General features: G+C 40.8%; 1 protein-coding gene across 3 annotated transcripts in view; it reads right to left on the bottom strand.

The window, feature by feature from the left end:
• The window catches only part of pcnx2.L (pecanex 2 L homeolog), a 643210-nt gene that overhangs the window by 571949 nt on the left and 46166 nt on the right, over nucleotides 1-25095 (bottom strand). For all 3 annotated transcript variants that reach the window (XM_041562821.1, XM_041562822.1, XM_041562823.1), the window contains exons 2-3: nucleotides 6902-7107; nucleotides 1175-1289 (exon numbers count right to left, since the gene is read on the bottom strand). In XM_041562821.1, the coding sequence (XP_041418755.1) occupies nucleotides 1175-1289; nucleotides 6902-7107 (321 nt within the window). The remainder of the gene's footprint in view (nucleotides 1-1174; nucleotides 1290-6901; nucleotides 7108-25095) is intronic.

Here is a 25095-nt window from a genome sequence, read left to right as displayed (position 1 = left end):
CAACATTTATGTAACTTTTCCGTCATGATTTTTTAATAAATTTCATGAAATTTGGTTTTAAGAGAAAGTGAGTTTAGTTGTGGTTTCAAAAACCTCTAAAACCATGAATACAGGACTGTTGATAAATAGGCCTCCACAGTAAATCTATCTCCCTACTATATTTCTGACCTATTATTATAACACAACACAGGCATTATTTATTTCACTACTGCATTTGCTGTCACATTTAATAGTTGCACTCAGTATACTACAGAAGGGAAAAAATATTAATCTCACAAATAAAATCATGACCACAACAAAATAATTCAATATCTCAAATGATGTGCATTATGCTGAAAGGACAGCTGTGAAAATATAAATACATTACAGCTGAAGTACATTTGTTAAAAGTACAAAAATGGGGCCAGTATGCGGCTTTTAAAAGAGAGGAATTGTCCAAACCAACGCCCATTTTTAAAAGTATGCTGAGTGGCTGAGCTTCATGTTGTTTTTAATAGCACCCCATACCCACCCCTTTAAACGAATGTGGCCCTATACTTTTAAAAATGGGCGTTGGTTTGGACAATTCCTCTCCCTTAAAAGCCGCATACTGGCGGGGGAGGATAGATCCTTCATACTGAAACCAAGGTTCAACAGACACTGATTACAGATAATGCTACTATGCAGAGAAGACTTTTTATACTGTGGCCAGAGGCAAACAAGTTAGGGACTGCCATATGGGGTTTACCTTGGTGGTATGGTGGCTTTTCAACTTTCAACTGATCATAACTTTGTAACGAAAAACCCCTGTTTTGTAAACTTACTTTTGAGACAGGGGACCTGGGAATGTGCATTAAACTACTATGCAGAGAAGTAAGACTTTTTATACTATGGCCAGAGGCAAACAAGTTAGGGACCGTCATATGGGGTTTACCTTGGTGGTATGGTGGCTTTTCAACTTTCAACTGATCATAACTTTGTAACGAAAAACCCCTGTTTTGTAAACTTACTTTTGAGACAGGGGACCTGGGAATGTGCATTAAAACTAGCACTTCCATTATTCTTAAATATACTATAACTTGGTCATTTAGAGTGCTTCCACACACACACCCCCCCTCCATTTTTGTACATTTGTTAAAGTACTTTTTTTTCTCTGACCTACATTGTTTATAAATGTACAAATATATTAACTGACCACAGAACCAGAAGAACTACAGCAACTAATTTCTTGCCAGTTAGCACTACTGTGAGTAGATAGAGCGATGTTGTGTCTGATGCCACCACCACCTTGAGCATTTTCTGTATTGTTGCTATAAAAAAGAAAAAAAGGAAAAATGTAAATGATAAAGAATAACACAAACATGACAGTACAAAATATATTTTAGGGATGGCACTAACACTCCCCTTAGGGGCCCATTTACTAACAATCGGATTTTGATTTTTTTCCCATTAATCTAAAAATTCATGGTTTTCCCATTGTTTTAAAAAGCTCTAAAAATGTTAGATATATTAATGTAAAAACCACAAAACCTCTAATACAAAGCTTAGCCATGTAAAAGTTGTCAAGGTCCTAAAAAAGTTAATTGGAGCTGCGCTGATCCTATTGGATCATTTTTAATAAATTCAAACTTCAAGGATTTTGGATTTTTTTTGCTAGGAATTGTCTGTATAAAGACTTTTTCATTTGTGTTTTTAAATTCGGATCTTTAAATACATTTTATGACATTTGTGGTTTAAGAGAAAGTTAGTTTAGTCATGGTTTCAAAAACCTCCAAAACTACTAAAATTCAGTTGTTGATAAATAGGCCTCCATATGTTTTTCTATTTAAAACAACATGGAGGAGCGTAAGTAAACTGGAGAATGTTTTTTCTAAATTTCAATAGTCCTAATTTATTAAAGGAAATGATCACCAATTATCAGTCTCATTGTGAATAAATGGAACAATGAGATTTTTGTTTGTGTGAGACTTTTTATTTCCACAACAAATTTCCTTAAATTTGCTAATGCTCGATAAAAAAAAAGTAGTTGTAGAAAATAAAGTTTGAGTTTTATTGTTTTTGATTCTCCCTCAAATTTGAAAACTGATATATATTTCCCATTGTTTTCTCACAAAAAATATTCTGTGCACACAGTTTTCACATCCACATGCACAAGTGAAGAGAAATCTTAGAGGAACAATTACTGGGCACCTGTCTTATGTTGACTAGGACATTCTCATATTTGGAGGTTTAGAATTCTTGTGTATTGTTTGTATGAAAATGCCAAAATAAAATGTTGCCAAACAGCAGACAATGTACTGTAATTCTAAGCAACTTTCCAATATTTATTAAACTTTTTTCAGTGTTGTTTTTAGTAATTTCTAAATGCAATTGTAATGCAAGTAAAAGCAAATTGTGTCCCATTCTACACTACTGTTTTGTCTCAAAGTAGCATAAATCAGTTCTACTCTAGCCAGGACTCCATTTGCTACAGTGCCTTGCATGTTTCTTGACAGGCCTGTTAATCGTCTGTCTTGTCTTGTTTATATTTGTTCTAAAATTGAAGGCAACATGACTTTAATCAAACTTTTAGGATCCCATTTAATAAAGCCTAAAACTACTCAAGCACTTTGACCTTTCATTGACTTTGCTGCTCATCTTTTCTAAAAGTCCAAGACAGCCATGGGTGTCTTTCGAATATCAGTAACATGTGTACGTCACATGCATACTGCTTGTATTCTGTGACAGCTAAAGGACACCATACTAATATGTATTGAATAAAGGCAAAAATGCATGATCATCCATTTATAGTGGTATGATCCTCCCCCCAGCTGGTATAGAACTACAACTGATTAAAGTTCGCAGTGAGTTGCTCTGTCACAGTTGGTAGGTCACCACCTGATTTGTTGGAATAGGATAAGGGGGCCCTCCACCATTTTCACAGCTTATTGTTTAATGTATTGTAAGAGGGCTTTCTTATGGCACGTACCATGGAGGGGTCTGCCTTGTGCCACTGGCCCTGTGTGTATACCTCAATAGATTTTTAATTCAGTGAAAATCTAGGATCTCTTATGCGACTCTTATATGATTATGACACAATATGGCCTGTTTAATAATTTTTTTTTACTTAAAGGTTTTATTTTTTTCTTCACATGGGTTTGACATAAAATGGTTTATTAATATGCTTCCTTGACCTAATTTTATCCTACTGCTCACTCATGCTGGAATCAGCCAGTCAGAGCAGGTGAAATCTTTCAGCAATTCAAGGCGATTGAATTGTTCAACCCATTTATAAAATTACCATAATTTAGAGAAACAGATTTTATACAAATAATTCAAATTTTTTAAAATGATTTCCTTTTTTCTCTGTAATAATAAAACAGAACCTTATACTTGATTCCAACTAAGATATAATTAATCCTTATTGGAGGCAAAACCAACCTATTGCGTTTATTTAATGTTTCCATGATTTTCTAGTAGACTTAAGTTATGAAGACCCAAATTACAGAAAGATAGGTTATCTGGAAAACCCAGGTCCCAAGCATTCTGGATAACAAGTTCCATACCTATATAATCATTCTGCCTTGCATTGTTCCCCTGATCTATCTTGGTTTTGACTTTGGCCAGTTATTGGATTTACATTTGTCTGCTGCCTGGCCTTGACTTTCAGCCTGATCATATGGACTTTGAATCTTTGCTGCTTGCTTAGACCTGACCTGAACTTGCTTTTTTTCTGTTCCCTATACTGAGGTTTGTGTTTTTTCAGTGTTCTTAACCATGGTTATTTGCAGTATTTATTCAGCAATTGGCTTCTTACAAACAGTATAACCAGCATTTTATAACATACAGTATATATATTCTCGTAATATGATTCTTAATGCCACTTAATGTGAGATACACTGTTGGCTAGATTTCATGGTAATTGCCTTTTACTCTTTAAGGGTGATGACAGATTAGATTTATCACTCATTTTAAATATACTTATGGTGATTCAGCATAAAATAAGGCATTTTCCCATGATAAAGCCGGATTGATGTGAGTTATGTGATTTACCTGCAGTGATTCAAATGTTAGAGAAGGGTGTGGTAGTAGTAGTGCAGATTTACCAAGTCTGCCATGGCCCTAAATCTAAGCTACCTGCTCTCATACTACTTTCCTGTTCATATTCGCTGGCAGTCCAAATTGAAGTTAATTCCCTGCCCTGCCCATCAATCATGAAGTAGCCTGCCACTGCTCTTTTTTTCTTGTAATCTCCTCCATTTAATCTACACAATGTCAATTTCCTCACTGGAGCAGCTGACTCAGTTTGTTCCTTTTCTCTGTGCCGAAGCCCCAGTGATTAGTGTTGATCGATAAACATGAAGGGGTTAATTAACCCTCGATATTCGACCCTCGAAGTAAAATCCTTCGACTTACAACAAATACTTTGATCGAACTTTCGAAGGAAAAATCGTTCGAACGATTTTAATCCAATCGATCGAAGAATTTTACTTTGATCAAAAAACCCTTAGAAAATTTATGGGAAAGGTCCCCATAGGCTAACATTGTAGCTCGGTAGGTTTAAAGTGGCGAAGTAGGTAGTAAAAGTTTTTTTAAAGAGACAGTACTTCAACTATCGAATGGTCGAATAGTCAACCGATTTTTACTTCGAATCGAAGTTTTAGTTGAAGGTCATTGTAGCCTATTCGATGGTCGAAGTACCCAAAAATAAACTTCGAAATCCAAAGTTTTTTTACTTCGAATCCTTCACTCGAGCTTAGTAAATGTGCCCCGAAGTGACTGGCTTGCAAAGGTAATTGCAATTCTAATTACATTTGGATGGCTGATCAACTGGGAAAAGTCACAGTTGCATCCTTGCAAGAAAATGATGTACAATCCACTAGCCTATATGAAGGATGCTTTTCCTTTGTCATTGAGTCAATATGTTCTATATGCCTTTCCACCAGTGATAATAATACCAAGAGTGTTTAGCAAAAACCAGACAGAAGTAATGGTGATAATTTTCTAAACAAAATTTCCCTAACATCTACAACATGTTGCTCACAAGCCACTGGTTGGGGATCACTGTTGTAGATAGTCTCACTGGATTTTTAAGTTAGAGAAACTGAATCCAGTCTATCTCTGTTTTTTATCAAGAAATCTACACTATTAGATTTCAGGTCAAGTTTTGGGGCAAACCAGAAGTGAGTCATGGGTGGGTTTTGACCTGTATTCACTTCCAGCCAAGCCCCTACAAGAACTCTCTGCACTGCCCCAGTCCCATTAGTGATGGAAAGGCTTTTGCCTATACTTGTGTTTGCCAAGCCCTTCCAATAACATCAGAGACAGGTGGGTGCAGGGCAATGTCGGCTCTGAGTCAAACAATCTTCAACCCGCACATCACTAATCTATATAATTTTTACACATAATTTGACTTTATTTTTTATATTATAAATTAGTTGTACATGTTTGTATATGTAATACATTTAATACACATAATAAATAAACATGTTGAACATTTTGGATAATGTGTTTTAAAATATAATGTTAATATTGATCATCTTTCAAAATCCCTGCCCCAACTCATTTAAGTTTTCGTGGTTGGAGGAAGTTCAAAAGAAATGGAAGCATGTGAAAGTAAAAAGGTCCAGAATCTGGTGGTATTGGCCTCAGGGTACTAAGAGCTTAATTTTATAATTGCCAAATTAATTTACTAAATTTTCCAGAATTCTGTGAGGCTTGTTTGTTGGACTTGGTGGTAAAAAAAAGATTTGGATAACCTAGCCTTTCCTAATGTATGTAACCCATACTCTGTTGAGTCTAGTGGATGATCTCCTTCCATTGAACAAGTCTAGATCCTTGGCCAGGGCACTACCTTTCTATGCAAAGAAAATAATTATGATGAAATGGATGGGGAACACTACGCCTAAGGTGGAACACTGGATCAATATAGTAAATAAAATACTCCCTTCCATTAGACTAACCTATGAATCTCGAGGCTGCCCAGGGAAATTCGAGAAAGTGTGGTCACCCTGGCTGGATATTCATGTAATAGATGACATGGGAAACTAAGTGAAATAACACATAGGGGCAGATTTATCAAAAGTCGAAGTGAAAATTCTAATTCGATTCGATTTTGAAAAATCGAATTTCTAAATGTTTCATGTACTGTCTCTTTAAAAATCTGACTTCAACCATTCGCCATCTAAAACCTGCCGAATTACTGTTTTAGCCTATTGGGGACCTCCTAGAACCAATTTGGAGTCAGTTGGCAGACTTTGAAAAATCAAAGTTTTTTTGGGGGGAAAACTTTGATTCGTACAATTCGAATTTGATCGAAAACTGACCTATTCGATCGAAAACTGACCTATTCGGACAAAAAAAAAACCCCTTTGATTTTATTTCAGTTGGTCTTTTTGAATTTCGAAGTTTTTCAAATTCAAAATTCGATCCTTGATAAATCTGTCCCCTAATGTACAGGGTGATATACAAACGTGTATGGAATGATGCTGGAATACTATTTTATATTTCAATACTATGAGTTTGTGCCAGCATGGTTTTATGTGCAATACATCTTGTCAGAAAACTCTGACTGCCTTCTATGAAGAGGATAAGCAGAAACATAGTCATGGGTTTGTGGTGGATGTGAGCTATGTAGTGTTTGCGAAAGCATTTGATACAGAACCACAAAGAAGGTTCATATAAAATCATCCATGTTCTTTGTTATTGTACACTCTAATGTGCAGGGCCCTCTCTGATTCTTTTTATGAAATTTGTATGATGCATTCACCCTTCTATTGTACAACTCTGCAGACTATGTTGGCCCTTTATGAATACATGAAAATAATGTTATTTCTTTTTCGCATGAAACTGATTTACAGATGGTTTGTCTACAGCAGGTAAATTCACATTGCTTGCTAAATAACCAACAAAATATCTACTCCCACTTCTATACACCTCTTACCTTAATAGGGTGTGATTAATTGTAATGTTAGTGCTGCTAATCTCTTTTTCTTTTGATTTTGCAGTTTTTCTCTTTTTTTTAAGATTGATCTCAATTCCTTCATCAAACATGAGATGTAATCGATATATTGCACATTTTATTGCTGCAAAGAACACTGTTGTAAAACCACAATACAGGCATAATGTGAATACAGTTGGAGGTAATCCCTGTGGGAAAACACAGTCAGTTAGATAATAAAACAACAATACAATATTAAAGTTTTCAGGATACATGTACAACTTTTATACATTTATAAAAGGGAAGTGTTTTAAAATGAGTTCAATGAATTGGACTTGTGTTGAACACAGATTTTACCTGATTAAAACATTAGGCAAATAGTAAGTTTTTGCTATTATTGAGTAATCTAATTATCTACTTTACAAGGACCAAACATGGAGTAGCTTCAATTTCTCCCTTTAGATCAAGGAGGTATACGGCCCCAGAAAACATCAAGTGGTAGATTTATCAAGGGTCAAAACTGTCAAATTCAACTAGGGAGTTATTCAAATTGTATTTGAGTTTTTTTTATAAAAAAATGTAATTCGATTTTCAAAATTAGAATTTTCAAGAAGACGGCACCAACGGAGATGGATGCAGCGGGTGTCCCCGCCAAGGGTGTGACTGGCATCCCCGTCGCACCCCCACTAGATCGCCAGAGTTCTCATACAAAGCTTTTTCATTTTTTTAACCTGCAACTCAAGATACACATCTTATCTTCGCAAAAATTGGATTTGAGTAGGCTGGGTTGAAAGCCAGCACTGGAAGTAGTTGAGTAGATATGGGTATGTGTTAGAGACGAGAGTCCGGTGCTTAGACATGTTAATCTTTTTTGTGTTACTTCTTTAGTTCGGCTTCTTTAGTTAGTTTCTCCTTTAAATAAAGGGGCAGATTTATTAAGGGTCAAAGTAAAAATTTTAATTAGAATTTTCAAATTTTTTTTTTTGGTCAAAACTTTCAAATTCAAATTGTGAATTATCCAAATTTTCTCTATTCAAATTTTAATTTCAAATTTTGAGATTTATCATACTCTGGCCCTGTAAGAAATCAAATTAGACTATTCGCCACTTAAAACCTGCTGAATTGCTCTTAAAATTCTTAAATCCTTTATGGAGTGATGAGGGCTATTGAAATAATTTTTTATTGGTGTGTCCAGTTTTTTTTTAATATCTCTTTTATTTTTCAAGAATATATGCATTAACAAATGGTAAAGCATTCATCATTTTCAATACAAAACTCTTTATGGGAAAGGGAATATTAGTATAGGATAACATCAATATTGATTTGTTTTCACCAGTACTACTTTCTGTTATATTTGTTGTTGTTATATTTGTCACTATTTCCTATCTCTCACAATTGTATAAACATATTTCATGGAGCCCAGATTTGCATATATTTCTCCACTGTGTCTGCCAATAAAGCTGTTAAATACAACATATTCTGTGTCTGGGTAATTTTTCCCACTATACCTTGAGTGTCTATGGCCTTTTGTAGCCAAGTTAATTCTTGCTAAAATCGGCCCCATTAATGTATTCTGGGTTTTAGTAAGTTCTTTGATTGGGCTGGCTAAAAGCGCTATGGTGGCCTCAGGGATAATACGTTTATTAAATACCTTTCCAAGTATCTGAAAAACCTCTTCCCAATACAAGACTGTTATGGGACATGTCCACCAGATGTGTATATAATCTCCAATATCCGTGCATCCCCGAAAGCAAGAGTTAGGAGTAGAAGGATCATATTTGTGTTTCCTAGCTGGGGTAAGATACCAGCGCATCTTTATATGCCGACTCTTTGATAGTGGTATTAGGAGAGATTTTAGAGACAGTGTTCCGATTAAGTTCCACTCATGATGAGATATTGAACGTCCCAAATCTTTCTCCCAATCTACCATATATCTACCATATATTTCAGGGGATCCCCGGTATTTGCTTATACCAAATATCTATACATGTATATCAGGGAGATAGTACCTTACATTTTCCCTGCCTGCCGAGAGCATGTTTCTAATAAAGCTGGTGGTCGAATTTTAAGCATCTATGGATTTAATAAAATGAAGTAATTGTGAATATCGGTATGTTTCCTTCTCTGGCAGATTTTTATCAAACTGTAAATACTGTATTGATTTAATCCCCATGGATAGCAGCATGGCCTGTATTCTATTGATACTATTTAGTTTCCACCATTGAAATGCAGAAGTAGCATAACTAGGAAGAATGAGTGGGTTATTATGTAGTGGAATGAGAATATTATGAGTTTCCGCTAACTGGAATTTCTGTAAAAAATCATGCCAATTACTGGCATAGATTTAAAGGGATACTGTCATGGGAAAAAATGTTTTTCCAAAGTGAATCAGTTAATAGTGCTGCTCCAGCAGAATTCTGCACTGAAATTCATTTCTCAAAAGAGAAAACAGATTTTTTTATATTCAATTTTGAAATCTGACATGGGGCTAGACATATTGTCAATTTCCCAGCTGCCCCAAGTCATGTGACTTGTGCTCTGATAAACTTCAATCACTCTTTACTGCAAGTTGGTGTGATATCACCCCCCTCCCTTCCCCCCCCCCAGCAGCCAAACAAAAGAACAATGGGAAGGTAACAGATAACAGCTCCCTAACACAAGATAACAGCTGCCTGGTAGATCTGAGAACAACACTCAATAGTAAAAACCCATGTCCCTTCAGATTTAGTGAGTATTGCAGGGGGTTTATGGATATACAATCTGGACGATGGAGTTCTATTCATAGTGGTAGACATTACCATATTAAAGGACCAGTAACATCAAAATTTTTTTTACAAAAATTAGTTAGAATACAACAAAAAAAACCTACCAAGACAAATTAAATTTTAAAATAGCAAAGCATTTATTAAGAAATAACTTACCGAAACTCCACTTCCTGTCCTCTACAGAAAAGGCGACACGGCGACCATCCATACTGCAGCGCTCGATTTCTTCTCCCTGGCTATTCACTGACAGTGTGTCCTCTGCCCGATCTCCTTCTCCAGCTCTCGGTGCCGATACCTCTTCCAGCGCTTCAAGTACATTATCCGTCCTTCGCTACAGTCAGTTAGCGGTGCCTGTTCTACTTCTATTTGCTGCTAGAGGAGGAGTTGATGCTTGTGGTTCTCATACTGGTTCTGCTGGGACAAGTTTCCATTCTTATTCTGTAGGATGGGATTGATGGAGCTGACTGAGGGCACATTGGTCGTCGCACACTCCATCAGCCTGCAGCCGGTCCCTGCTCTTCACGCGAATATCCCCAGGGCCCTGTGTTTGTATGTGTATCAGCGCGATGTACGACCCCGCCGTGCTCCTGCCGACCCCGCCGCCTTGTATGGGTCTTTGGTGGAGGATCAGCGCGGGAAGCGGGGCATCAGCAGGTCCCCATCCTCTTCTTCCTCTGCCCGCCCTTCGTCCTGCATGATCTCGTCTGCTCCTCTGCTGAGCCTAATGGACCGATACAGGTGCCGCGCTCACTAGTGACCGTCATGCAAGTCATCTCCATGCGATGCGCTTGGGTTCCAGCTGGACAGGAATGCAAGATCGATTCCAAACAAAAGCGTGCGGACACCAACGTGCAGTCTGCAGGGGGAGCCGAACCGGTGCCGATACCAATTCCTGCGAGAGCGCAGGGTTTGCACAAACAGCTGTCCAGCGCATCGCATGGAGCTACTAAGTTGAAGCAGCTGCAGATGACTTGCATGACGGTCACTAGTGAGTGCGGCACCTGTATCGGTCCATTAGGCTCAGCAGAGGAGCAGAGGAGATCATGCAGGACGAACGGCGGCAGAGGAAGAAGAGGATGGGGACCTGCTGATGCCCCGCTTCCCGCGCTGATCTTCCACCAAAGACCCATACAAGGCGGCGGGGTCGGCAGGAGCACGGCGGGGTCGTACATCGCGCTGATACACATACAAACACAGGGCCCTGGGGATATTCGCGTGAAGAGCAGGGACCGGCTGCAGGCTGATGGAGTGTGCGACGACCAATGTGCCCTCAGTCAGCTCCATCAGCCCCATCCTACAGAATAAGAATGGAAACTTGTCCCAGCAGAACCAGTATGAGAACCACAAGCATCAACTCCTCCTCTAGCAGCAAATAGAAGTAGAACAGGCACCGCTAACTGACTGTAGCGAAGGACGGATAATGTACTTGAAGCGCTGGAAGAGGTATCGGCACCGAGAGCTGGAGAAGGAGATCGGGCAGAGGACACACTGTCAGTGAATAGCCAGGGAGAAGAAATCGAGCGCTGCAGTATGGATGGTCGCCGTGTCGCCTTTTCTGTAGAGGACAGGAAGTGGAGTTTCGGTAAGTTATTTCTTAATAAATGCTTTGCTATTTTAAAATTTAATTTGTCTTGGTAGGTTTTTTTTGTTGTATTCTAACTAATTTTTGATGTTACTGGTCCTTTAAAATCTCCCATCAATATAGTAATGCCCTGACTGAGCTTACTCAACCGAGTAAATAGGGATTGAAAAAAAGCTCTTACGGTTACGATAATATTTAGCTGCTATGGATCTTTTAGTAGGAGAATTTAATCCTCTGACATTGTGGGAAATTATAGTTAGTTCTGCCATTGTATCTGTAAAAGGAGAACCATAGCAATATGGATAAAACACCTTGCATCGGGTCTATGCATATTATACATTGTAGTCAAAAACAGTAGCCATATCTGCTGACATCCAAATTCAAGACATAGAAATTGTGAAACATACCTTATAACCACATTAATCATGGCACATAATGAGAAAATAACATCATCCAAAAATTTAAACCAAAACAGCAATAAAATAACATATATAGGGCATACCATCCAAGCATGGGCGGATTTTCATTAAGGCTTGGGGAGGCTAAGCCTCCCCAAAACTGATTGATCATGCAGAAAAAGTTTGCTGGCACTTGAGTTCACAAGATAAGCCTGCTAAAAACATATCCCCCTCCTCATCAAAGACGATGCTTTTGACTGTCATAAAACACTGGGGCAGAGACAGTAAACAGCAGCCGAGGTATGTGATTGATTGCTGCTGTACTGTCACATATCACCTCGCTAGAGCTGGGAACACGCTGTGAGAAGAAGCTAGATGCACCAACATAGACTGACGGAGCTGTGACTAGGCCAACCCTGCGTTTGTAACAGGCATCAATCCAGACGTAGATGTCCAAATGGGGTTGGTGGAATACTTACACTTTCTGCTGTAAGCTCACGAGCCTATTGGCTGAGCTATGCTTATCAGTTGTGCGGGAAATTCAAAGGAGCAGAGCAAGGAGGCGCGCAATCATCAGAGCAGAACGAAAAAAATCTTCAGCAATAAAGACCTTGCATAATAAACATTCCATGCTGCAGAAACTTGGATGGGTCATGCAGGTTAAGAGAGGAGTATGCGAGCTGGAATATATGTGTCCCGCTTCAACTTGAATGATCAGAACTGTTTCTTTGCATTCACCATTAGGGATGTAGCGAACGTCGGAAAAAAAGTTCGCGAACATATTCGCGAACTTGCGCAAAAATGCGAGCGGTTCGCGAACGGTTCGCGAACCCCATAGACTTCAATGGGAAGGCGAACTTTAACATCTAGAAAAGACATTTCTGGCCAGAAAAATGATTTTAAAGTTGTTTAAAGGGTGCAACGACCTGGACAGTGGCATGCCAGAGGGGGATCAAGGGCAAAAATGTATCTGAAAAATCTGCCTGTGTGTGCTTGGAAGAGATAGTGTAGGGGGAGAGCTGTTAGTGATTTCAGGGACAGATGATAGTAAGTTTGCTGGCTAGTAATCTGCTTGATACTGCTCTGTATTGGAGGGACAGAAGTCTGCAGGGATTTGAGGGACATTTTAGCTTAGGTAGCTTTGCTGGCTAGTAATCTACTGTTCTCTTTAAACAACTGCCATACGTTGACCTTGTAGGCATTGTTTGCCCAGTTTTTTTTGGACGCAGCCACTGAAGCACAGTTGCCAGAAAAAATATGCCATATAAATGCTGAAAATAGTCATTTTTCGCCATACGTTGACCTTGTAGACATTATTTGCCCAGTTTTTTTGGACGCAGCCACTGAAGCACAGTTGCCAGAAAAAATATGCCATATAAATGCTGAAAATAGTAATTTTTCGCCATACGTTGACCTTGTAGACATTGTTTGCCCAGTTTTTTTGGTTGCAGCCACTGAAGCACAGTTGCCAGAAAAAATATGCCACATAAATGCTGAAAATAGTCATTTTTTGCCATATACGTTGAGTCAACGTATGGCAAAAAATGACTATTTTCAGCATTTATATGGCATATTTTTTCTGGCCTCTGTGCTTCAGTGGCTGTGGCCAAAAAACTGGGCAAACAATGCCTACAAGGTCAACGTCGTTGACCTTGTAGGCATTGTTTGCCCAGTTTTTTTGGCCACAGCCACTGAAGCACAGAGGCCAGAAAAAATATGCCATATAAATGCTGAAAATAGTCATTTTTTTGGTCGCAGCCACTGAAGCACAGTTGCCAGAAAAATTATGCCATATAAATGCTGAAAATATAAATTTTTTTGGTTGCAGCCACTGAAGCACAGAGGCCAGAAAAATTATGCCATATAAATGCAGAAAATATGCATTTTTTTGGTCGCAGCCACTGAAGCACAGTTGACAGAAAAATTATGCCATATAAATGCTGAAAATATAAATTTTTTTGGTTGAAGCCACTGAAGCACAGAGGCCAGAAAAATTATGCCATATAAATGCAGAAAATATGCATTTTTTTGGTCGCAGCCACTGAAGCACAGTTGCCAGAAAAAATATGCCATATAAATGCTGAAAATAGTAATTTTTTTGGTTGCAGCCACTGAAGCACAGAGGCCAGAAAAATTATGCCATATAAATGCAGAAAATATGCATTTGTTTGGTCGCAGCCACTGAAGCACAGTTGACAGAAAAATTATGCCATATAAATGCTGAAAATATAAATTTTTTTGGTTGCAGCCACTGAAGCACAGAGGCCAGAAAAATTATGTCATATAAATGCAGAAAATAGGCATTTTTTTGGTCGCAGCCACTGAAGCACAGAGGCCAGAAAAAATTAAACCAGTAGGGTTTGCACCCTAGTTTGTAACGGTGGCGGAGGGAGGAGGAGGACGCTAAAGGACAGCTGTGTGTGGAGTCATGAGGCTTGAAGAGAAGGACAGCTGCATAGAAGTCAGAACAAGTCTTCCGGCGTGCAGTAACCCTCCGAGATCCACCCCTCATTCATTTTAATAAAGGTCAGGTAATCGACACTTTTGTGACCTAGGCGAGTTCTCTTCTCAGTTACAATCCCTCCTGCTGCACTGAAGGTCCTTTCTGAGAGCACACTTGAGGCTGGGCAAGACAAGAGGTTCATGGCAAATTGTGACAGCTCTGGCCACAGATCAAGCCTGCGCACCCAGTAGTCCAGGGGTTCATCGCTCCTCAGAGTGTCGATATCTGCAGTTAATGCCAGGTAGTCCGCTACCTGCCGGTCGAGGCGTTCTTTGAGGGTGGATCCAGAAGGGTTGTGGCGCTGCCTTGGACAGAAAAACATTTGCATGTCTGACGTTACAGACTGGCCAAAGGGCTTTGTCCTTGCAGGTGTGCTCGTGGCAGGATTACTGGCACCTCTGCCCCTGGAATGTTGATGAGTTCCTGAAGTGACATCACCCTTAAAAGCATTGTACAACATGTTTTGCAGGCTGGTTTGTAAATGCCGCATCTTTTCGGACTTGTGGTATGTTGGTAACATTTCTGACACTTTATGCTTGTACCGAGGGTCTAGTAGCGTTGCGACCCAGTACAGGTCCTTCTCCTTAAGCCTCTTGATACGGGGGTCCTTCAACAGGCATGACAGCATGAAAGACCCCATTCTCACAAGGTTGGATGCAGAGCTATCCATCTCCGCTTCCTCATTATCAAGGACTGCATCATCCACGGTCTCCTCCCCCCAGCCACGTACAAGACCAGGGGTCCCCAAAAGGTCACCACTAGCCCCCTGGGAAGCCTGCTCCTGTTGGTCCTCCTCCTCCTCCTCCACAAAGCCACCTTCCTCCTCTGACTCCACTTCTGGCACCTCTCCCTGCGTTGCAGAAGGTGCCTGGGTTCGTTCTGGTGATTCCGACCAGAAATCGCGCGCTTCCAGCTCCTCGTCACGCTGGTCTACAGCCTCATCTGTCACTCGTCGCACGGCACGCTCCAGGAAGAAAGCGAAGGGTATTAGGTCGCTGATGGTGCCTTCGGTGCGACTGACCATATTTGTCACCTCTTCAAAAGGTCGCATGAGCCTGCAGGCATCGCGCATAAGCACCCAGTAACGGGGGAAAAAAATCCCCAGCTGTGCAGATCCAGTCCTACCACCCAGTTCAAAAAGGTACTCGTTGACGGCCCTTTGTTGTTGCAGCAGACGTTCCAACATAAGGAGCGTTGAATTCCAGCGAGTCTGGCTGTCAGAAATCAAACGCCTGACTGGCATGTTGTAGCGCTGCTGAATGTCAGCAAGGCGTGCCATGGCTGTGTAGGAACGTCTGAAATGGGCCGACACCTTTCTGGACTGGGTGAGAACGTCCTGGAATCCTGGGTACTTGGAGACAAAACGTTGGACTATTAAATTTAACACATGTGCCATGCAGGGCACATGTGTTAAATTGCCTAGTCTCAACGCTGCCAACAGATTGCTTCCATTGTCACACACCACTTTTCCGATCTGCAGTTGGTGTGGGGTCAGCCACCGATCGGCCTGTGACTGCAGAGATGACAGGAGTACAGATCCGGTATGGTTTTTGCTTTCCAGGCACGTCATCCCCAAGACAGCGTGACAACGGCGTACCTGGCACGTCGAATAGCCTAGGGGGAGCTGGGGGTGCACAGGTGTGGAGGAGGAGAAGGAGGACCCAGCAGCAGAGTAAGAAGAAGAAGAAGACGAGGTAGAGAGCGATGGAGGAGTAGAGGTGGTGGCAGAACCGCGTGCAATCCGTGGCGGTGACACCAACTCCACTGTTGTTGTTGAGCTACCCATTCCCTGCTTCCCAGCCATTACCAAGTTCACCCAGTGGGCAGTGTAGGTGACATACCTGCCCTGACCATGCTTGGAGGACCATGCGTCAGTAGTCATATGGACCTTTGGCCCAACACTAAGTGACAGAGATGCGGTAACTTGGCTCTGCACATGTTGGTACAGGTGTGGTATTCCCTTTTTAGAAAAAAAATTGCGGCTGGGTACCTTCCACTGCGGTGTCCCAATTGCTACAAATTTGCGGAAGGCCTCAGAGTCCACCAGCTGGTATGGTAAAAGCTGGCGGGCTAAGAGTGCAGACAAGCCAGCTGTCAGACGCCGGGCAAGGGGGTGACAGTCAGACATTGGCTTCTTACGCTCAAACATGGCCTTCACAGAAACTTGGCTGGTGGCAGATGACTGGGAATGGGAACAGGTGGTCAAGGTGGAAGGCGGAGTGGAGGGTGGTTCAGACGGGTCAAGGAGAGCAGAGGTAGAGCAGTAAGATGCTGGACCAGAAGGAGTGTGGCTTTTAGTTTGCCTGTTGCCTTTGAGGTGTTGCTCCCAAAGTGCTTTGTGCTTGCCGCTCATGTGCCTTCGCATAGAAGTTGTACCTATGTGGCTGTTGGGCTTACCAAGGCTCAGTTTCTGACTGCACTCATTGCAAATTACAATGCTTTTGTCAGAGGCACACACATTAAAAAAATCCCACACTGCTGACTTTTTGGAAGTGTGCGATCTGGCGGTAACAGTAGAAGTTGGCGGAGTTTGCGGTATTGGCGGCAATGGCGGGTGCGTTGGCCGGCTGAACACAGGTGCCGATACATGTTGTTGCCCTACTGATCCCTGCGGGCTGTCCTCCCTGCTTCTTCTAAGTCTTATTCTCCTACTGCCTCTCTGACTCTCCGTCTCTCCATCTGAACTACCCTCCTCTTGCTCTCTTCTACTAGGCACCCACAAAACATCAATCTCCTCATCATCATTCTCCTCAGATGCATCAATTTCTTCTGACACATCACAGAAGGAAGCAGCAGCGGGGACCTCCTCCTCATCACTCATTATGTCCATCTCTATCGTGTTCTCTGCCAGAATTAAATCTGGTGTAAGGTCCTCATCTCCTTCATCTTCTTCTGGCAATAATGGTTGCGCATTACTCAGTTCAAGAAACTCATTGGAAAATAACTCCTCTGACCCCAGTGAAGAAGGGGCACCGGTGGTGGAGGAAGTGTTACGTGGGGTGGCCATAGCAGTGGAGGATGAGGAGGATGTTGTGGTAAAGTTAGAAACGGTAGAGGATGGGGTGTGCTGTGTAAGCCAGTCAACTACCTCTTCAGCATTTTGGGAGTTCAGGGTCATTGGCTTTTTAAAACTGGGCAATTTGCTAGGGCCACAGGATTGCATAGCAGCACGGCCCCTAGCACGGCCTCTGCGTGGCGGCCTGCCTTTGCCTGGCATTATTTTTAAAAAAACAACAACAACAACAAAAACTCAGTTGGTTTTTCTGGAAACGATAATACACACAGCTAGATGGCGGGTTGAAGAAAACACTGTGCAAATAATGCCTACAAAGTCAACGTATACACTACTACAGCGGTGGATACGGATTACGTAAAATATATGAATGCTGCTTGAAAAAAAGTAACTCAAGTGGTTTTTCTAGAGACGATAATATTATCAATATTTAGACAAAATGTGAACAAGGTCACACAGCTCGATGGCGGGTTGAAGAAAACACTGTGCAAATAATGCCTACAAGGTCAACGTATACACTACTACAGCGGTGGATACGGATTACGTAAAATATATGAATGCTGCTTGAAAAAAAGTAACTCAAGTGGTTTTTCTAGAGACGATAATATTATCAATATTTAGACAAAATGTGAACAAGGTCACACAGCTCGATGGCGGGTTGAAGAAAACAGTGTGCAAATAATGCCTACAAGGTCAACGTATACACTACTACAGCGGTGGATACGGATTACGTAAAATATATGAATGCTGCTTGAAAAAAAGTAACTCAAGTGGTTTTTCTAGAGACGATAATATTATCAATATTTAGACAAAATGTGAACAAGCTCACACAGCTCGATGGCGGGTTGAAGAAAACAGTGTGCAAATAATGCCTACAAGGTCAACGTATACACTACTACAGCGGTGGATACGGATTACGTAAAATATATGAATGCTGCTTGAAAAAAAGTAACTCAAGTGGTTTTTCTAGAGACGATAATATTATCAATATTTAGACAAAATGTGAACAAGGTCACACAGCTCGATGGCGGGTTGAAGAAAACAGTGTGCAAATAATGCCTACAAGGCCAACGTATACACTACTACAGCGGTGGATACGGATAACGTAAAATATATTATGGCTGCTTGAAAAAAGTGACTCCGGTGTTTTTTCTGGAGACGGTAATATTATGGATATTTAGACAGAATGGGAACAAGGTCACACAGCTCGATGGCGGGTTGAAGAAAACAGTGTGCAAATAATGCCTACAAGGCCAACGTATACACTACTACAGCGGTGGATACGGATTACGTAAAATATATTATGGCTGCTTGAAAAAAGTGACTCCGGTGTTTTTTCTGGAGACGGTAATATTATGGATATTTAGACAGAATGGGAACAAGGTCACACAGCTCGATGGCGGGTTGAAGAAAACAGTGTGCAAATAATGCCTACAAGGCCAACGTATACACTACTACAGCGGTGGATACGGATTACGTAAAATATATTATGGCTGCTTGAAAAAAGTGACTCCGGTGTTTTTTCTGGAGACGGTAATATTATGGATATTTAGACAGAATGGGAACAAGGTCACACAGCTCGATGGCGGGTTGAAGAAAACAGTGTGCAAATAATGCCTACAAGGCCAACGTATACACTACTACAGCGGTGGATACGGATTACGTAAAATATATTATGGCTGCTTGAAAAAAGTGACTCCGGTGTTTTTTCTGGAGACGGTAATATTATGGATATTTAGACAGAATGGGAACAAGGTCACACAGCTCGATGGCGGGTTGAAGAAAACAGTGTGCAAATAATGCCTACAAGGCCAACGTATACACTACTACAGCGGTGGATACGGATTACGTAAAATATATTATGGCTGCTTGAAAAAAGTGACTCCGGTGTTTTTTCTGGAGACGGTAATATTATGGATATTTAGACAGAATGGGAACAAGGTCACACAGCTCGATGGCGGGTTGAAGAAAACAGTGTGCAAATAATGCCTACAAGGCCAACGTATACACTACTACAGCGGTGGATACGGATTACGTAAAATATATTATGGCTGCTTGAAAAAGTGACTCCGGTGTTTTTTCTGGAGACGGTAATATTATGGATATTTAGACAGAATGGGAACAAGGTCACACAGCTCGATGGCGGGTTGAAGAAAACAGTGTGCAAATAATGCCTACAAGGCCAACGTATACACTACTACAGCGGTGGATACGGATTACGTAAAATATATGAATGCTGCTTGAAAAAAGTGACTCCGGTGTTTTTTCTGGAGACGGTAATATTATGGATATTTAGACAGAATGGGAACAAGGTCACACAGCTCGATGGCGGGTTGAAGAAAACAGTGTGCAAATAATGCCTACAAGGCCAACGTATACACTACTACAGCGGTGGATACGGATTACGTAAAATATATGAATGCTGCTTGAAAAAAGTGACTCCGGTGTTTTTTCTGGAGACGGTAATATTATGGATATTTAGACAGAATGGGAACAAGGTCACACAGCTCGATGGCGGGTTGAAGAAAACAGTGTGCAAATAATGCCTACAGGGCAAATAATGCCTAAAAGGTCAACTTATACACTACTACAGCGGTAGTAAAATAAAAAAAAGTAAAATAAAAAAAAAATGAATATTAAAAAAAAAAAATTAAAGTTGGTGCTGCTGAACTACTAGGAGCAGCAGATTAGCACACCAGTCCCACTCCCCAACACTGCTAGACTAATAGCACTGGGCTCTTATAGTAGTAGTAGTAGTAGTAGTAGTAAAACAACAAAAAAATAAATAAAAGCAGTCCTTACAAGGACTACTGTTATTGCAGCAGTCAGCAGATGAGATCAGAAGCAGGACAGCTGCCCACTGCAGCTACATACAGAGCACTGCAGTAGAAGGTAGATTACTAGCCAGCAAAGCTACCTAAGCTAAAATGTCCCTCAAACCCCTGCAGACTTCTGTCCCTCCAATAACAGAGCAGTATCAAAACGATTACTAGCCAGCAAACTTTCAACTGTCCCTGAAATCACTAACAGGCAGCAGCTCTCTCCCTACACTATCTCTTCAGCACACACAGGCAGAGTGAAAAAACGCTGCAGGGCTTCGGTTTTTATAGGGAAGGGGAGTGGTCCAGGGGAGAGCTTCCTGATTGGCTGCCATGTACCTGCTGGTCTGGGGTGAGAGGGCAAAAAAAAGCGCCAACAATGGCGAACCCAAAATGGCGAACGTCGCGCGACGTTCGCGAACTTCCGGCGAGCGCGAACACCCGATGTTCGCGCGAACAAGTTCGCCGGCGAACAGTTCGCGACATCTCTATTCACCATCATCAAGCAAAAAAATCACCTTATTCTACATCTGAAGTAAAGACTCAACTAAGGTCATGGAGCTCAGGGAAGGAAAACAGCTAACTAAGAAGGTACAGAGGGTGTTAAACTTTTCTCATGCATGATTGGCATCTGTCTGTTGTGGAATGCCTGGAATATCACTGTACTATACTGCTGGGGTGCAAGTACACCAACACATAGGGTCAGACTGGTCCGGTACCCTAATTTGCCAAGCTCCAAAAAAATTGATTATCGGTGCCTGCTGGCGTTCACGCATATGTTTGGGGGGCCCCGGAAGTTCAGATCCCAGTGGGCCCCCCTGCTCCAGGCTGGCCCTGTTAACACTTAAATGCAATTGGCGTGGGTAATTTAACTACATCAATGTTTCAGGGTGACTTCTTGATGATATCCTTATCATTTACAGTAAGGGACACATTATCCCTTATAATACATGAGTGATACTCAGAGTTCCCTGTATAACTCAGCCTGCAGCCTTGTGCCTTTATATGGTCACATAACAACCCCTCAGTGAACTCTAATATCCTTATCATTTACAGTAGGGGGTACATTATCCCTTATAATACATGAGTGATACTTAGAGTTCCCTGTATAACTCAACCTGCAGCCTTGTGCCTTTATATGGTCAAAGAAACCCTCAGTGACTTCTAATATCCTTATAATTTACTGTACGGCGTACATTATCCCTTATAATACATGGCCACACTGCATAGAACCCTCATTGACTACTCATGATTAGATTATAACTAATAAAAAAATATTTTAGGGCAAGAACCCAGAAAGTAGAGAGCATAAATAAAATTGGCAGAATATAGTTTCATGGGCATCCTCCATATTGGTGTATTTTATTTACTAAGGAAGCAAGTAAATGATGACACAATAGTGTACTTATTGTGTCAGCACTGACTTTTCACTGTATAATGTGCTTGAGGTTGCAGTGGATCTGCTTCGGTTGCAAGTAAATACTGCTGCTGCTGCTTACTGTATTGTTCTTGACGTATAGGACCCACTACCATTTTCAAATCATATGATTGTGACGTCATTAACCATTTCTGTCTTGGTATATTGTGATAGAAATGACAATGACAGTGTACATCCTGGCAGTGAGTGATACTAAAACATACTTTATGTCCACTATATGGTTACTTTACTTTTCAGCAGTCATGTTGGAAATGTAGTAACTGGTGCAAAATTTGCTTAAGATCAATATATATATCTCCAAATATTTACAAATATTTAGTCCATAAAACAATTAAGAAGGAGGGGATGAAAGTCCGCGCTTGCTGGGTGACTGGGGGGTTTAAGCTGCACCAATCGAAAGAGTGGATCCACGTATCCACATACAAACAAACCATGAAAGCAAAGTTAGGTGCGCTATGTTAGAATGTCAAGAATTACCTAGAAAGGAAAAAACCCGATAGTGTATTATCCTTTAGAAAAGGGTAATGTGCGCTAGAGAACTACTCACAGGTGATTGGTAGAATGTCTTGCACTGTTAAATCGTGATCGCTTCAGTGTCCTATTGTAGTAGGTCTCGTCTGCGTTATTACCTAGCGGGGAGAATCTCAAATAGCGCAGAAAAGCCGGCTTGCGGGTAAAGGGAGACAAAATATTTATGCTTACCGGACAGTGGTATTGGAGTGCACTTTAAACCTCTGATGTTTGCGGTCCGGTGGTACAGTCCTCCTGGGATGATGTGCCGGTTGGATCAGTGATCTGAATGGATGGTTTAGAGAGGGGGAGTTCTGCTGCAAACGCCGGTTCTGATGGTCACTTTCGGCGTGTTGCTTCCAGAAGTCGTCTCTCTCCTCGTGTCAGACACTTCAGGTTATAGCGTTTGTGTCTGCTACTAAATTTCTTAGGTATTAAAGAGTTAGAGGTTGGGTAGCACCGTCCATCCGACGTAAAGGATGGTGTGCAGGGTCAAATAGTGATTAGTAATACAAAAAAAGAGGAAATGACCCATCTAATTGCACCTTCCCATCCATGTGTTGCAAAACTCCAGTGAAGTGATTCTTAAAACGTAACTTTTAATAAAGCGTTAAAACCAAAGTCTAGATAGCAACATTGAAATAGAGGTTCGGTAGGAGGCTGATAGACTGAATAACAAGGGGTAGAAGGGGTGAAGTCACTTAGGAGTGAAGGTTGGTTAGAGAGAATCAATAAATAGTTATCATTTGGCACATTGATCACTCTGTATATCTATAAGGTACATCAAATAATAACCCCCATCAAGCCACCCCTTCACCCACTTCAGGATCCCTCCCTTCTGGTGTACAGTCGAACTGCTGAGGGATTACGGTAACAAGACCTCAATTGAATTAGGTTCTTTTAGAAACCAGGTGTATTTAGATACTAGTATCGAATTATCTAACCCTCGGATCGTCCGATAAACCAACCCCTTCACCCTCCAAGGTCCCCTCCCGATCCGATTACCCCAGTTATAGATAAGTTGTCCCTATCAGACACCTACCTAACCAAAAGCTAAAAATGCGCTTGACGCGCGTTTCACCCGCTAATTTGCGGGCTTTATCAAAGGCATATCTAATTGTCTTTTTAATTACACTAATTATGTAAATTGATACACCCACCCACCAACCTGATAAATTGTGTCGAATGGTTGTGTGGGTAATTTGGGCTCTGATAAGGCTCTGTTAAGTCCAAATGTATACATAAATAAAAGTTTAAATTTATTCTCAAAAATATTGTGTCTGAATGACAAGTACCTAAGAAATTTAGTAGCAGACACAAATGCTACAACCTGAAGCGTCTGACACAAGGAGAGAGCCGACTTCCGGAAGCAACACGACGAAAGTGACCATCAGAACCGGCATTTGCAGCAGAACTCCCCTCTCTAAACCATCCATTCAGATCGCTGATCCGACCGGCACATCATCCCAGGAGGACTGTACCACCGTACCACAAACATCAGAGGTTTAAAGTGCATTCCAATACCACTGTCCGGTAAGCATAAATATTTTGTCTCCCTTTACCCGCAAGCCGGCTTTTCTGTGCTATTTGAGATTCTCCCTGCTAGGTATATGGCCGACGAGACCTACTACAACAGGACACTGAAGCGATCACATTCTACCAATCGCCTGTGAGTAGTTCTCTAGCGCACATTACCCTTTTTCTAAAGGATAATACACTATCGGGTTTTTTCCTTTCTAGGTAATTCTTGACATTCTAACATAGCACACCTAACTTTGCTTTCACGGTTTATTTGTATGTGGATACGTGGATCCACTCTTTCGATCAGTGCAGCTTAAACCCCCCAATCACCCAGCAAGCGCGGACTTTCATCTCCTCCTTCCTAATTCTTACAAATACCACATTAAGAAGACCGCTGCTGCCACCCAAGAAGTATGGACATCTTTAATGAATGGAGAAACAGGAATGTGGACATTAACCATATATTCAAATATAAGGACAATAAAAATATGAACGGAGAATATATGATTAATGAACTATATAAATTACTTAACAAAGAAATGAAAATTTGGTGGGACATGGTCACCTTAGAAAAGTACCTAGAACAAGACATGATCCCCCAGGGACTATTGATACACAAAGAACCCTTTTTTAGCAGTATTGATTCCACCTTCAAAGATAGATGGGACTTCATTTTAAAACGTACCTCATTTGATCTAATGAATCTCATAATATTAGACCATAAAAACCAATTGGAAAAAATTGAAACCGAAATTAACACAATACAAGAAAAATTGGAACCAATTAAAAGTATAAGGGAATATAAGGAACAGGCAACTGAAATACAAGGTAGATTAAAAAAAAAAAACAGAAAATGAAATAATAGAAAGAAAAAGAACAAAATTCTGGAGGGACAAAAATAGACCCCCAAAAGAATTAACAGTAAAAAAAGACAGAAAACAATCCAAATACATAGAGACACATAACCGATTACCCCCAAAATATTCCAACCATAATGAATATTCAACACACCCAAACAAACATTTTCACAAAAATACGTATGACTATAAAACACATAATCAATTTTACAAATCTCCCTGTCCTAAACACTATAAAGAACCACACCATTACAATTGGGATTTTCAGGAGAAACAAAACAGAGACAAAGAGAAAAGACCATACCATCGTATAGGAGGACCCCCAATAATCGGCACACCGCACAAAAAAAGGAAAACGTTAGATTTACAAAACGAGGAATTAGAGGTGGAAAGAAATCCAATAAACAGAGAATTGACAGACAGAAGGAAAATGTGGATCCCCTTTTAGGGATCGACAATCTCACCAGCAAGACCTTGAAACCGGATCAAATTAAAGTACTACAAAAAGGTTTAAAATTTGCTCCCACCAACAATTTTGACAAGTTCCAAACATATACAAAAGAAAGCCAGTAGCACACTGAGTCAGGTTGCAGTTGTGTTCAAAAAGAATTATTTAATTAAGCCCATATGCAAAAAAGGCAACGTTTCGAGCCTACTAGGCCCTTTCTCAAGCCCTGTGTTACACCATACAATGCTCTTTTAAAGTGAGGAAGGGGGTGTGACTACATGCCCAGCCCCCTTTTCGTGACATCAGCATTATTATATACATAAACATTAAGTCTCATCCAGTA

The sequence above is a fragment of the Xenopus laevis genome, chromosome 5L, assembly GCF_017654675.1.
Source record: "Xenopus laevis strain J_2021 chromosome 5L, Xenopus_laevis_v10.1, whole genome shotgun sequence".
NCBI lineage: Eukaryota > Metazoa > Chordata > Amphibia > Anura > Pipidae > Xenopus > Xenopus laevis.
The sequence above is the reverse complement of the archived record's forward strand: the minus strand, read 5'-3'. Positions and strand labels throughout refer to the sequence as shown.